This window comes from Phaseolus vulgaris, chromosome 7 (assembly GCF_051622355.1).
Source record: "Phaseolus vulgaris cultivar YP4 chromosome 7, ASM5162235v1, whole genome shotgun sequence".
NCBI lineage: Eukaryota > Viridiplantae > Streptophyta > Magnoliopsida > Fabales > Fabaceae > Phaseolus > Phaseolus vulgaris.
Genome location: NC_143504.1, coordinates 10,390,101 through 10,405,069, shown reverse-complemented (window position 1 = coordinate 10,405,069; position 14,969 = coordinate 10,390,101). Strand labels below are relative to the sequence as shown.

The 14,969-nt window shown below is 29.6% G+C and overlaps 1 protein-coding gene across 1 annotated transcript; it reads left to right on the top strand.

Annotated features, from left to right (window-relative positions):
• The first annotated feature begins 3,413 nt into the window (after positions 1–3,413).
• On the top strand, positions 3,414–6,855 carry LOC137828556 (auxin response factor 18). The gene is made up of 2 exons (XM_068635176.2): positions 3,414–4,951; positions 5,709–6,855. Exons 1-2 carry the CDS (start codon positions 3,878–3,880, stop codon positions 6,459–6,461), a joined length of 1,827 nt encoding a protein of 608 aa, XP_068491277.1. The 5' UTR covers positions 3,414–3,877; the 3' UTR covers positions 6,462–6,855.
• Positions 6,856–14,969: the final 8,114 nt, after the last annotated feature.

Below are 14,969 nucleotides of genomic sequence, written 5' to 3'. Positions count from 1 at the left end.
TTGCTAATTACTGCGGATTAGGAATTACAAATAAAAATATTGTAAATATCATATTAAATGTTAGTAATGTCTTTTATCACGGTTTTACTAAAAATATGTACTTCCAATGTTTCTAAATAATGTGTAGTGAATTATGTTAAGACTGGCTAAAAGGAAAACATTGTATTTTCAAAATATTAATATAAAAATTAAAGAAGATCGTAGTAAAAATAATCCAGCTCTAAATAATTTTAATTCGCGGCTTACACAGGTTAAAAGTTAAACCTAGCTAGTTGCTAAAGTATGCGGCAAGCAACCAAGGATCATAAAAACACTTAATTAAAGCTTAGGAACGGGGTTTGCGAATTAAATTAAATAAAATAACTTAAACGAAAAAGATTTAATTAGATAATTAAATATCTAATTTAAGAATTAAGAGAAAATTAATTACACTTAATAATGAAATTCAAAATGGATGATATTCTAATAGAATAAATATATTAATTGTATTGTAATATTATAACATACACGTCAACACGAAATATTTTAACATTTTAATCTATGTTAGAAATCACATTTAAAAAAATTTGATAATGATCAATTTTAATAGTTTTCTTATTATAAGTAAGCAGGAGTAGATTTAAAGTTAGGATTATGAACAAAAATTAATTTTGCGTGAAAGTATATGACAAAAAATATATTTAATCATATTTTAGTTCAATGGTTAAAAAATGAATTTGCATAAAATCTCAATTAAAATCAATAATTACAAAAAAAAAGCTTTGTGCATTTTATTAATGCAACTAATTAAAATTCAAAACTTCTATAATTTAATCAAAATAAATTTAATTTATATGTCATGTTATTGATCTTAATTTTCCAAATTTAACTCTTAAACCTTAACTAAATATTGATGACCAAATTTATTTTTAATCAAAATTAAAATAAATACGTTCAATTAAATTATTTTTAAATATTGATGTCATCTTATTTTTAAAAACTAATTTTAAAAATCAAAATAATTAATTATTATTTAATTAAATTAGAGATCATTTTATAAACTAAACAAATTATTGGTATCTAAAGTAATTTCTATTATTAATAAAAATTTATAAAATAGTTTTTAAATCAGTATCTAATCATTAACTATCAAAATTTTGACTACTTACTACTATATATTCTAAATTAGTCCTTTAGAGACTAATTTATAATTTAAAATATTAGTAGTTAAAACCTGGTAACTAATTTAGATATCAATTTAGAAATCATTTTATCATTTTTTATTAATAATAAAAATTATTTTAGATACCAATAATTTTTTAATTTCTAAAAAAATATATAATTTAATCAATATAATGATTAATTATTTTTATCTTTAAATTTAATTGTTATTTAATGATTTTTTTAGTGTCATAAAATTATATAAATTGAAAACTTTAATTTAAAATAAAAATTTCAATTCATTGCTTAAGATCTTAATTCTTTAATTAAATGAAAAAGTATTCTTCCATAAATAAAGGAGCACAAAAATATGTGCTCCCTAAATAGACTTTTTTTTTTAATTTTTCCATATTTTTATTAAATAAACAATCAAATTTCAAAAAATCTATAATGTGTAAAATTATCATAATTTTGAGTAAAAATATATCTTAACCAGTAAATTATATAAATTTCCTAATTTGGTCCTGTAATTTGACTTAAAATTTCATCTAGTTCGTTTTATTGTTTGAAAGTCAATTAAAACTCTAGAACTTAACTTTCATGTCACGAAAATAAGGAAAATTTACGTAAAGGGGGTAATTTAAGGTATATATATATATTATAATTTAAGATAAATATTTTTTACTATAAAAATAGATAAATTGTGTCAAATTAAAGTTATTTTAAAATGAAAATATTTTAATTAAATAAAAAAGAAGTTGTGATGTATTTTACTATTTGTGGTGTGAAAGAAATTTTCTTTCAGGGAAAGTGATATATTGACACAATAAGTAATAAATACATACACCTAATATGCTAAAATATTAATATTTTTATTTATTTTATTTTATTTTTTAATTTAAAATATGATTATAAAGAGTTGTGAATTGTGTGTGTTTTACTATTGTCCTTTAGTGTTATAGGTGATTCGCTTATGAAGTAGTTGTAGATTAGAACGATTTCTTGTAGGACAAATTCATTTATATTCTGTAGCTAGTTGGATCAAATTTTTAAAAAACTATTTGTAAAGTTTTTTAATTACTTTTTTTCTATTTAAAAAAATTATTATTATTTATTTTATTTCTCACATCCATATATTATTTCCCAAACGACCTATGATAGCTTACGACTCAAAAGCAAAAATGAAGACTATTTTTCGCAAAGATCTTATGGGATGATACCGTAATATTTGTCTGCGCCATTTAGATATTACAAAGGAGAAAACATAACTACTTAGTATTGTCTAACCGTTGACCTAATTATTTGGTGAACATTTAAAACAACTCTATTTATACTTTATCCCCAGTAGTTTAATTGTGTGTGCCTATATATATAAATTCACTATTTTTTAAAATTACTTTACTGAAACCCTTTTTATAAATACTACTTCAAATAAGAAAGATCAAATAATTAATTTAATATATATTAAAAAGAAATAATTAAAACTTCATTGCAAGGTGAAAACATCAGTTATTTTAGAACAATTTTATATGGTTAAAAGTGTAGTTATTTTAGAATAGTAATATGTAACATTTTTTTATTAATATAATTAAGTAAACTCAAAAATTTAATATAGTAAGAATAAAAAATATATACAACAGGCACAAATCTATTTATTTTAATGTTTAGAAAAAATGTCCAGATAACAGATACAAATCGAATTTAAAGTTTACGTAGAAAATTACAAATTTTAAAATACTTTATAAACAAAGCCTTATAATATTTTGAGAATAAAAATATATTTAATGTTTCAATAAGTGATAAATAGCCGATTAAAAAACAAGAATAAAAAAGGAAAAGAAGAAAAAGAGAAAAAATGTATTAAGAAAGAAAAGAAAAGAAAACATCAGAACTATAGTTGGTTATGGAGATTTCATAATTAATCATTATCACGTTTTTCAAATATTTTTAAATAAAAAAGTATATAATTAATAAATATATAATAAAAAGTTAAAAGTTTCACTTATATATATATATATATATATATATATTTCAATCAAAACTATTATTTTTCACTTATTTCCTTATTTTAGTTATTTTCTTTATTTTTGACTTATTTCCTTATTTTACTGAGTTCAATATTTTATTTATTTCTTTACTAAAGGAAAATAAGTAATATATTTATATATAATTTGATAGTGACATAAAAAAGGAAATTATTATATGGTTTTATCATTTATGAGTACGTGAGTTGTAAACTGTAATGTCGATTTTCAATTCATGTTTGTGTTATGGTCGGCAACTGAGAGAACCACATACGCGTGTGACAGTGAGAGAGAGAGAGCAGTGTGTGTCTTTATGTACTTCCAACATCCCACTCCCTCTCACTCCCACTCATCCTTTTTCTTCTCTTCTCTTCTCTTCTTCCACATCACATATTCTCTCTCTACTTTTTCTTCATCCACCAATCACCAACACGTCCACTTTTCTCTTTATTTACAACAATCTTCTTCTTCTTCTTCCATCATCAACCGTCACAATCTAACCACCTTCTCTTCTCTCTATCTCACTGATCATACCACATACTTCAAACAACCCTTTTCTCCTCTCTGCATCTCTGTCCTTTGTCCTTTATTTCCATACCTTCATCTGCTATTATTCTTCTCGGCCACAAAAAAAAACCCTCATTTCCTTCAAACCTTTTCTCTGGGTTGCCTTTTCTCGTGAAAAGCAAGGATATTTAATATTTTGCATTGAGATGTTTAAGGTTATGGAAAACATGGAGAGGAGTTCAGAAAGGTGCTTAGATTCTCAACTGTGGCATGCCTGTGCTGGTGCCATGGTTCAAATGCCACCTCTCAACACAAAAGTCTTCTACTTTCCCCAGGGCCACGCGGAACACGCTCATGGGAAAGTAGATTTTGGCCAAACCCGGGTTCCGCCACTCGTCCCTTGCAGACTCTCTGGAATGAAATACATGGCAGACCCTGACACAGACGAGGTGTATGTCAAAATGAGGCTGATCCCTTTGAGGGAACATGAATTGGATTTGGAGGATGATTGTTTCTTGGGGAACACTGGAGTGGAGGGTCAAGAGAAACCTCCTACCTCTTTTGCCAAGACACTCACACAATCTGATGCCAACAATGGTGGAGGGTTTTCTGTGCCTCGTTACTGTGCTGAAACCATCTTCCCGAGGTTGGACTATTCAGCTGAGCCTCCAGTTCAGACAATCATCGCCAAGGATATGCATGGACAGTGCTGGAAGTTTAGGCATATCTATAGAGGGACGCCTAGGAGGCATCTTTTGACCACTGGATGGAGCAATTTTGTGAACCAGAAGAGGCTTGTTGCTGGGGACTCCATTGTGTTTCTGAGGGCAGAAAACGGGGATCTTTGTGTTGGGATAAGGAGGGCTAAGAAAGGGATTGGTGGAGGGTCTGAGTTCTCTTCCGGATGGAACCCTCTCTTTGGTGGGGGTTCTGGATTCTTGTGTGGGAGTGAGAGCAGCTTGGTGGGTGGTGCAAAAGGTGGCGGTGACGAGATGGTGGGAAGAGTGGCTGCTGAATCTGTTGTTGAGGCTATATCTTGTGCTGTTAATGGTAGTCCCTTCGAGGTTGTGTACTATCCAAGAGCAAGTTCCCCTGAGTTTTGTGTTAAGGCTTCTGTTGTGAAGGCTGCAATGCAAATTCAGTGGTGTTCTGGGATGAGATTCAAAATGCCCTTTGAAACTGAGGATTCTTCTAGGATTAGCTGGTTCATGGGAACCATTTCTTCTGTTCAGGTTGCAGATCCCATTCGTTGGCCTGATTCTCCTTGGCGTCTTCTGCAGGTACTGTACACCCCATTATGGATTTCCTTTTACTATTGCGTTAACATGTTAACTTGTTCAGATCCCCTTCCTCAACTTGTCTTTGCTCAGAGCCTATACTTTATTCTCTCAGTGTGGTACTGATTTGACCACAGTGACACTGCTTCGTCAATGGTTAAACTATTCATTGGATTTCCAGTTAACTCCTTTTCACCCTCATTCTAAAACTGTTCAATGCTTAAAAAAGATGTAGCACAGTTTACACTTTGTCAGACAAGATGATTATTTCCTGATGCAATGTTTTTCTTTATCTTTCTTATTTATGTGTTGTGTTCCTTTCCTATTAAATAGTTGTTGGATTATACTCTGACTATAGCAAATTGTATGAGCTGTATTCAGCAGCATTTTAATTTACAATATAATTGTTTTCTATAAATGGATTTTCTTAATGTTCTAGGTCCATTTCAATTAAAGAATAACGGTCAATAGTAATAACTGTTGAACTACAGTAAAGTAGCAAATCATTTTAAGCGTGTCTGTTCAGTGCTGACAATTCTTTCTAGTAAGTACCATGGTTGCTTCAATTAGGCACTGCTCTCGATAGAGTGCCTTTGTTGATTGAACTTTACTTTTGGAAGTCCGAGTTACCTTACTTTTACCTTTTAACATTACTATGGCAGGATATTTGTCTTCATTTTTTTTTGTTGGTTGGTACTGTTTTGGCTTAAAGTATGCTTCAACATGAAAATAATCTAGAATTTGTGATGTCATGTTTCAGGTGGTGTGGGATGAACCAGATTTACTTCACAATGTCAAGTGTGTAAACCCTTGGCTGGTTGAACTAGTCTCTAACATGCCCACCTTCAATCTCTCTGCATACTCACCTCCTAGAAAGAAACAACGCTTCGTTCATGACCCATATTTTCAAGTCATCAACCAACTCCCAATGCCATCATTCTCTAGCAACCTTCTCAACTACACCAATTCTCTTTGTAACATTGAGAATAGTAGTTCTGCAGGCATACAGGGAGCCAGGCATGCTCAATTTGGACTATCTCCATCTGATTTTCCCTTCAACAAGCTCCCAGCAGAGATGCTTCTAGGAGGGTTCTCTAGGCTTGACCATGCAACAAAACCTATTAGGCCTCCTTGTGGAACCTATAAGAACAACACTTCTAATACTACTACTAAGACCAATGTTGACATATCTTGCCTGTTGACTGTGGGAAATCCTAACCAGAATTTCAAGGAATCCAATGCTACAAAAGCACCTCACATCTTGTTATTTGGAAAACTCATTCACACAGAGCAAAAGAGTTCAAACACTAGCTCTGCCAGTACAACTGGGAATAGTGTGTCCGAGGGGAATTCACTCAAGACATCTAATGCTTCTGATGGCTTAGGTTCTGCTTTGCACCAAAATAGCCCAATTGAGACGAATAATTCTGATGGAGGGTCTCCCTGGTACAAGGAACAGCACATGGCTGATCTTGGAACCGACAACGTTAACACGTTATGCATTGCTTTGTAACAAATGAACTTATTATTTTCAGTTGCTGCGCCAGTGAGTTCTTGAAGAAATCGTGCGGCTAACTATTTTTAACATATTTCAATAGCTTTAGTGCTTCCTTTTGTTGTATAGGTGTTGTTTTTCCTTCGGCATAATTCTCAGGCGCAAGTTAACAAAAATATTACCCATTTGATTCAGAAACATAATAGCTATTATGTGTTATTATTCCAACCAAGTAATCATGAACTAGAGGGGTAATATTTTTGTTAACTTGCACTCAGTTAAGTTTTCTCTCTTGCTACATTTCTTTAATGAGGGAAAATCCCTCTCCAATTATGCGATGATGTAAACTCATCATAGAGATTGTCTTTCTTCTTGGTTTAATATTCAAGTTTCCATAAACTTCTCATGGTCATCTTTATCCAAAAATACCAATCCCTCTCTGTTTCGACTCTTTAATCATTTCTGTAAAACCCGAATTCTCAATCAGAGTAGTTGTACTGCGTAACACTTGGGGATTGTAACGGTCTGCAAAAACATAAACAAATGAAACTTAATGCAAAACAAATCGCCTGTCCCCGTTTCTTAGGAGTGTTTCCTAAATTAAACCTTAACATGGGAGTTAGGGAAAAAAACCCATCTACAAGACTGTTATTTTTAACTACGTGCTGTTTTTTTTTAATTAGGAAAATCAAGACATAGGTTTTCTATCCAATTAAACACCACAATCTGCTGAAATAAAGATACTTGCCATATAAACAGTGATTAGTCTTCAAGACTTCACTTCCTTGATGTAGTGATTAGTGTTCCTAGAAAGCAAGATGGAGAAGTGGTGAATTAATTAGTTTCCTCTTTGTAGTTACTTTAGGGGACAATCAACTAATCAGCAACTGTAGTCCCAAATAAAACAAAAATCTTCTTTCTTATTTGAATTTCAGAGAGTTATGGCCCACGTATCGGTGGTGATCTCAGGATGAAGGATACACTCACTGCACACGAAGTTTTCTATGACATTGGAGCATTAAGACAAGGATATGAAGTCTGAATAAAGAATGGCAATACAGAGATGGGGTGAATAACATAATATGATATGAAGTTGAAGTTGGTAATCACAATGCAGGCAACATCAGCAAATTTTGTGCTTAAAGATATAGCAAGTAGCAGGGTCTCAAGTAGGGAACAGCACCTTGTTGTAGACTCCGTTTGCCGTTTTACCCCACAATTGGACAATAAACCGTGTGACTAACTTGGAAAAGTATCTACTTCAACAAGATTCTCCATAAGCCTCTCTCCCAAAAATAAAAAAACAAACACAGAAAATGATGATGTTACGTGGTAACAACTGCCAAATATTGCCATCATCAATCATGTTGGGAATAATTAAAAAACAAACACAGTTGTCTCACATCACCAAATATATTTATTTAAATGTACCTCAACAAGGTAAAGAAGTGAATGAATACAAAAAAATTACTATGTACATATTTTGTTGGTCTTTTTGGATAAATATCGTAGTGGTGATGCAATAGTTAATCCTTCTACTGTTATCATGTGAAGCAACCTGCATCTAATATCCCAACAATCGGTTAGTATATAAGATAAGGTTCATCGTCATGGGCTGGCCTTCATAAACTAACTCCGCAAGTTCTTATAATATTTTTTATTTACCAAACAAAGAAACTATTAAATGTTTTTTTTTATGTTTTAAAAAAATACGGTTAATTTTAATTTACTATTTTATATAATAACAAAAAGACATCAGAAAAAAATTTATAAGAAGATAAAATATTTCTCGATTCACAAATCATCATCACAGATCTTACGATTGAAACTTCTCAAAAGAAAGCAACTTTAATGAAATGCATATATTTAAGTGTATTGTAATTGAATTTCTCCTCGACGATGTATCTTCTCATTAACACTACAAAGAAAATCAATAAATAATTTTTTTTTAATTTTTTTATTATACTAATTAAATTATATATTATTTTATAAACTAAAAAATTATTGGTATTTAAATTAGTTTTTAAATTGGTATCTATAAACTACCAAAATTTTAACTACTAACTATTTTAAATTCTAAAATTAGTAGTTAAAATCTTAGTAACTAATTAGATATTAATTTAAAAATTAATTTATAATTTTTTATTAATAATAGAACTAGTTTAAATATTAATATTTTTTTTTTAATTTTATAAAATAATATATAATTTATATATATAATAATTAATTATTTTTTTAATAAAGTTAGTTTTTATTTAATAATTTTTTAGTAATGTAAATATATATTTCTTATAATGGTTGTTGTGATTGAAGGATCAATCTTTGATTATGTGCCTTGTTATTAGATTTTGATTTCTACAAAGGAATAATATATATACTACAAGGTTTCAGGTCGTTGAATGTAAAAGGGAAAATGGAAAAATTTCATTATATATATATATATATATATATATTGTGTGTTAGCTGGATGGTATACCTAAAAAGTCTACTGGAGAAGAAAGTGGTAGATGATAGTATAGTAGAATATGAAAGAAAAGACATTAATTTGGAGAGAAAAAATGCACGTGAGGGTCTTGTTTTGAGAATAAAAAAAAAAATGGAAATGTGACGTTGTTTAATTGTTAAGGTTGGACATGCTTTATAGAATTGAATGACCGCAAATAATTGGTAGTTTAGTATTTTTAAATGACTTCTGTATCACATTTGTATGCAACACTATATTAACTTCTTACCTAAATTCTTTCTACTACCTCATGTATATGTATGCCTCTTTTACTATAAATTTCTCTTAGGTGCTTTTATATATATATTGTTACATAAACCATGTATTTTCGAACTATAAAAAATAAATTTATTAATTTCGATGCATATGTAGGATATGTGAAATTTTGTAAGATTGTTAGGTCTATTTTCATATAACCCCTTTTTAAATAGATTGGGAAGTTAATCAAATTTCATAAAAAAAATTATTAAATAAAATTAATTTTATATATTAATTAAATTGAATCTTATTATTATTTTTTAAAAATATTGATATTTAAATAATTTTTATTATTAGTAAATAAATTATGAATTGATAGCTAATTTATGTTTTTAAATATTAATTTTATAATTTAAAATAATTCGTAATTAAAACTAGATAGCTAATTAGATATTAGTTTAAAAATTATTTTAGACGTTAATAATTTTTTTAGTTTTAAAATAGTATGTAAGTTAATTGATATAATAGTTCATTATTATTTATTTTTAAAATTAATTTCTATTTAATAAGTTTTTTTTTACTGAAACTTGTGATCTGCAATACATCTTTCCTTAAGAAAACACTTAGAATTAATTATGGTTTGGGGGATTTTAGGTGATATTGTTGGTTTCATTTTGACTAGAGCTTTACTTAATGAAATTTAAGTTGGCTTTTTCAATATTAAACTTTTCCATTAGAAAGTTCAGTTTAACATATAACTGTAAAAATGGTGAAGTCAGAGAAGATAAAGTTAAGTAATAAATAGTTGAATTTGGATATGGTTAATCTGCATATTATAAGTGACAGATAGCAATGACATTGACCAGTAATTATACTGCAAAAAGTTGCTCACATTTCATTCTGTTGTAAGTTGGTATAAACAATGGGAACAAATAAAGAAATGGCATGCAGAAGATAAGAATATAGAAAAAAGAAAAGCTACTGTTCCGCCTATGAAATGGCGAAACGAAATAGCTTAGTAATCCACATTCCGATCCCCAAGTATGGCGCAGTTACAGGAAAAAGAGTAAATGATCTCTTGGGATCCCAGTTATATCAATTTTTTTGCCCTCACATGAACTTCAGATTGTGACTTACTCAACTGTGTGTGGGTGCGTGTGTTGTTGTTACTATAATATATACTTTCTTTTTCCCAAGCAAACACAGATATAGAAAGGTCAAGAAACACAGCTCAATTCAACTATTTCATGCCCCCAACATCGGCACAATGTGTGTTTTTGTGTTGGACAAAGATTATGTATGCACACTTGTTTACTATTTTAATATAAGGTTGTAGGGTTTGCATGTGAATGTTAATGAAGGTTATTATAATGGCTACAAATAGTTGGCTAACCCTGGCATGTTAATTTTTTTGGATCAGTCACAGATCCCGAGAGGGTTCTTCGTAAGTCAACTAATGCATCAGATTTCCCACATGGGGATTGGCGATTGTCCATTGTCAACTTCATCTGGTTCCATGTCTTGTTCGACCATAAATTTTTGATCGCTTTTAAAACATAATATTGGCATGGAGAACATCGAAATTCAACAAGCTGTTTGTGTTTCTTGAGTCAGAAAGTTGGTATTCCAAAATTTAAAAAGTCAAAAGCACCATTTTCAAACATGGATGTGATTCTAGTTGTCATCTGTCTATTGAGTTGACTCTATATCTAAGCCATTACTTGAGTGATCAAATTCACAACATGATCACTCTAAGATATCAACTTCAATTATTGCAAAAACCTGCCCCCATGCAGTGACTAAAAGTAATAGTCATATTAAAAATTTACCAGCAATAAAATCTTATATTACAAAGAAATTTATAGATTTACGTACAGGTTATTACATACAAATTAATATATCGATTATTACACTCGAATTTATACTTGTATGTAAAGTAAAAGTTATATATAGATATTTATATACGGATTATTATATATAAATTTTTTTATATAAAAATAAAAAATTTACATACGAATATACGTAATTTTGGTGTCATCGATAAAAATCAAAAGTTTACGTACGAATAAAATCTGTATTTAACGTATTAAAATTTTATTATAAAAACAGAAACTCCTACATACCGATGAAAAAAATGGAAACCCTTAATATATATTTTTTTTCATGAATGGTATCATGTAAGAACAATTCGTATCAAAATCAAAGAAAATCCTTCAATCCGAGTCTTGGACTCTGATATTTTCTGGGATTTTGGACTAAATTGTTTTCATTTTTGGAAGATTGTACGTTACTGTCAAGCCAAGATAAAGATTCATTTTGAAATATTTTTTTATTTTGTAGTCGATCCACTTTGAAGTTCTACGTATAGTCTTAGAGTCCAGCAATTAATTATAGTTTTTTTCGGATTACATTGATTCTATAAATCTAAATCAAATTCAAACTGAATCAATTAAATTGTTTTAGATTATTTTGATTAATTGAATTATTTTATTTTGAATCAAATTCTAACTATAATGAGTTTGGTTCTTGAATTAATAGTTTTGAACTCAATATAAAAATATTTACAGTTATATACAATTTATATTCTAGTATTTTAAACTTTTCCGCCTTTTTGTTTTCTTTTTTCGTTTGTTTTTAATTTTTATCTAGTATTCCTAAATTTATTTGGTTATGTTTAGTATCTAAATTCTTTAAGACATTAAGTAAAATCAAATTTATAAAATCATAGCTGTATAAATGTTATTATTAATTGAAAATAATATTTAAAACTTGAAACTTATTTAGTTTTTGTTAGAAATTTTCAAAGAATACAAATCAGTTTACAGTAATATTAATTTTAAAATTTATATTGTAAGTAAAGCATAGAAACTTGAAAATATAATAATTTGTTTAGGCTAACCCAGTGACTTCAATTGAATCAATACAATTTTAATCAGATTAGTGCAATTTGAAGTATCTAATATTTATGTAGAGAAAAAATTGATGGAACGAATCTAATTAAATTTGATCAGTTTATATTTTATTATATGGTGGAACCAAACCAACGAAGTTGTGGTTTTTTGTGGTACGTTAACTAGTCTGGGCTGCTTCTTCCTGCACCTCCACACAAGCTAATCCCATAAGTTTTTTTATTCCAAAAATACCCTTCTTTTAATATTTTGGATTACATAATTTGAAAGACTTTTTCTAGATCCATAATTAGCTTCCTGATTATGTAATTCAGAAGTCTTGTGTGATTAACTTCTGGATTACATAATCCGGAAGTCAATCTCATATTTAGAAAAGATTTTCGGATTATGTAATCTGAAAGTCTTTTTTTTATATGTGTGATTATTTTTCAGACTACATAATTCATAGGTTTATTTCAAATCCAAAAAAGAGTTTCAAATTTTATAAATCTCAAGAACACTTCCGGATTTAAAAACATCTTCTAGATTATGTATGAGAGTGGAAAAAAAATGATAAAACAATATTTTTACATTTAGTATGGGGATGACAATGAAGGTGTAGGAAGAAAGAGTCACTAGTTCGAATGCGTTGTTTTCAGGTTAAGGTACATGATTGTGTGGGCTGGAGAAGAAGGATTCATGAGAAAAATGAATCCATAATTGCTGCCATTGTTGAGAATACCTTGGACTGGGCTTTTGCTGCCAAATGGATATTCCCTAAAGAAGAACACAACATGCTAAGGGCTTTTGCTTCCTGTAGTTCCATGGTTACTAACTGCAACTCCATGTTAACTACAAAAAGACTAATACCTTTCCTCACTTCAACATGTCGTTGTTGCTGCTACAACCATTGCTACCATTGTGTCTTTTTTTTTTTCTGGGTTGCACTCACATTGTCCTTGTACCTTTGTTGTTGAATATCATGATGATGACGACATTAATGGGGTGATGTCGGAGGCTTTTAGGAAATGTGGTGAGAAGAGAGAGAGCAAAACATTATATTTGTTAAGTTTCGTGGAGATTATAAAATATCATAATTTTTTTCTCTTCTGGATTGTTTAATACAGAAAATTTTCAGATTCTTCAATCTGTAATGTTTTTATATTGTTCAATTTGGAAAGGAAAGATTAATGTTTATGTAGAATTCGGGAAAGTTTGTTTTTAAAAGCTTATTCTATAAAGTTTGTTACAAAAAACATCTTTATGTTTCGGAAAGCTTTTTCTATAAACCTTGTTTTGGAAAGTTTGTTACGAAAATGTAAATCAAGAAATCTTGTTCTGAAAAACTTATTTTGAAATATTTACTAAAATAGGTAATCTATAAATCACCATTAAAATATGGTATGAAAGGTATAATGGCTATTTTTAAAATTATGGGAGTGCAAATAGTAATTATGAGAGTGCAGGAAGTGAAAACCCTTGCTAATTTACATTCCCCTTTTTCTTTCACACTACACTAACTCAAAAATTTTAAGGAAGAGAGCATCAAAGTGTTGTAAATTGTGAGTATTATAAAAGGTATATAGACTCCAGGTTGTTTAGATTACACATTTTTAAGGGGTTTATATATCAAAATATTTCTTACACTTTTAGTGTGGGTAGCAAAGGAGGTGAGTCTCGTGCACATGAAGTTGTAGGCCTCATTTGGGTGCACAGTTCAATTCAAATCCCGTTGATTCCTCTCTTGCGCGTGTGATTAGGAAGTCTAAGTTCTTTTTACCACTTGATTTATTCATTTATTTTCTTTTGTCTTTGGTTAATATATATTTTGAAGTTTTTAAAATTCCTTAGATTTTGGCTTGTGAATATTGGAGACTAGGGTTTACAGGATCCTTGACCTTCAAGTTTCATTCACATTAGTGTTACTTTCTCTGCAATGTGTTTTCTACAATATTCACCTTATTTTTCATAGTCTAACCGAGATCGTGGGATCTTGTGAATGTGTAGGTCAAGTCTTCACTCTGTATAAATAGATGTTCCAAAACATACAGACTCAATTTCCTCTTTTCTCCAACCTCATCTTATCTTGGGTTATTTTCTCTAAACAATTTGCTTGCTAGTTTTGTGATCATCGGCACCACCCAAGAAGTTCTTGTTGTACCTTATGGGACTTCACAATACATTGCAGATAAATCCTTAAGGGAAGTGTTCATCCACGCCTCGGGAAACCATATTTTTGTGTGTGTTTTCTATCAATCGCTACTACAATCTTAGAGACTTATGGTTGATGGCATGGGTATCGACACCAACTTTGCGCCAGAGAAGCCAAATGGTGTTATTTTGACACAAACCATCTTTATGAAACCGTTCCAAGACATTTCGAAGATTGAAGTTTAAAACTTCAATCATTGACATGAACGTTTGTCTATTGTGCTAGATATGTATGTAGTTATTTTTACTCTTACGACTTTCAAACCTGAATGTAGTACATCTACAAAACACATTAAAGACTAGATTTATGCGAATAAGGTATGTTGTCATATTTTTCTTAACTCATTATTTAGCGATTTGTTTGATGTGTATTATCCCTACAAGGAAGCCAAAGATATTTACAATTATCTTATTCTCAAATAAATTATTGAAGATGTTGTTAACAAAGGTTTCTATCGAAAAATACTATCGCTAGGAGATGATAAAAGATAAGGACATTAAGATACAAATCAATGAATACCATAAGCTACTTGAAGATATTAAAGCAGAAAACATAACCTTATCTGATGAATTCCTTACAAAATTGTTGATCGAAAAACTTTCGCATTCTTAGACTGACTACAAATAACAACTAAAACACAAACAAATTTCGTTGACAGATCTTATCACTCATCTTATAATTAAAAATACCAATAGAAATGAATGTGTTGTTGCAAAGGCCAAGGC